Raw genomic sequence first — 1,288 nt, 5'->3', positions numbered from 1 at the left:
GATGGAAACATGTCATTGAGGAGATTTTATTGTCTATCATTCATCACCTTTTCTGTTTCCGGCAGGAAGCTGATCTACGGCCCGAATGAGATTAGCGTTCCAGTGAAGTCATACGGGCAGCTGCTGGTTGAGGAGGTGAGCGCAGTGGGCGGGGCCTGTATTTTTTATTGGTGGTTATAATTGCTGCAGGGTCCCCGTAAATAATCATGTCACCCTACAAAGTATGGCCAGCCTCCTCCCACCGCGCCCCGTGACACTTCTGTACCTACCAGAGGTCCCTGTGATTACCATACTCTGACCCCGCCCCCGGACAGGAGCCATTGTGCTGGAGGTTTGGCAGAGCTCAGAGTGAGGGATGTCATCATTTTATAAAGCACGTTGGGGTCAGGAGCTCCCAGGCAACATGAGGGATCTCTAGAGAAGTCAGAAAACTCCATCCAAATGGTGTGTGGGCTTAATGAAGACAAACTTCCACTGAGCTCCACCCGCCCCCCCCCTTCTGCAACTCATTACCTCTGTCTGCTCTCCTTCCAGGTGCTGAACCCATTCTACATCTTCCAGATCTTCAGTGTGATCCTGTGGCTGTGCGAAGCATATTATTACTACGCCGTCTGTATCATTATCATATCCATTATCTCCATCTCTGTGTCTCTGTACGAGACCAGGAAGGTGAGTACCCGGATTTCAGGGCGGTGGGCAAGATATGAATGGCCAAATGCGGGGGTGGAGATCTGAGTGACCAATCTCAGGAGTTTTCCAGGGAGGAGAGCTGGGTGACCAGGTCTTTGGGGAGTGAGAGCCAAGTGGGCAAGTCCCTGGGGGTGAAGAGCTGAGTACCCAGGTCCCCAGGCGTGGAAAGTGGAGCCCCAGGCATGGAAAGTGGAGTACCAAGGCTCTCAGGGAAGAAGAGCCAAGTGCCCAGGTTCCCAGGGGCGGGGAGACAAATTCCCAGGCAGAGTGCCAAGATTCCCATGGGAAGAGAGTTGGGTGACCATGTCTTTGGGAGTAGAGAGGCAAGTGGGCAAGTCTCTGGGGGAGAAGAGCTAAGTGCCCAGGTTCACGGCATGACAAGTGGGGTAGCAAGGTTCCCAGGGAAGAAGTGCCCAGGTTCCCAGGGGAGGAGAGCCAAGTGCCCAGGTTCGCAGGGGAGGAGAGCCAAGTGCCCAGGTTCCCAGGGGAGGAGCGCCAAGTGCCCAGGTTCCCAGGGGAGGAGAGCCAAGTGCCCAGGTTCGCAGGGGAGGAGAGCCAAGTGCCCAGGTTCCCAGGGGAGGAGAGCCAAGTGCCCAGG

The 1,288-nt window shown here is 55.4% G+C and overlaps 1 protein-coding gene across 1 annotated transcript in view; it reads left to right on the top strand.

Annotated features, from left to right (window-relative positions):
* ATP13A2 (ATPase 13A2) overlaps positions 1 to 1,288 on the top strand; it is a 37,057-nt gene that overhangs the window by 17,411 nt on the left and 18,358 nt on the right. The window contains 2 exon segments of the mRNA XM_018574236.1: positions 24 to 135; positions 535 to 669. Coding sequence (XP_018429738.1) covers positions 24 to 135; positions 535 to 669 — 247 coding nt within the window.

Source organism: Nanorana parkeri, unplaced genomic scaffold (assembly GCF_000935625.1).
Source record: "Nanorana parkeri isolate BGI_ZX_2015 unplaced genomic scaffold, ASM93562v1 scaffold2832, whole genome shotgun sequence".
Classification (NCBI taxonomy): domain Eukaryota; kingdom Metazoa; phylum Chordata; class Amphibia; order Anura; family Dicroglossidae; genus Nanorana; species Nanorana parkeri.
Note: the sequence above shows the minus strand (reverse complement) of the source record. Positions and strands in the feature narration are given on the sequence as shown.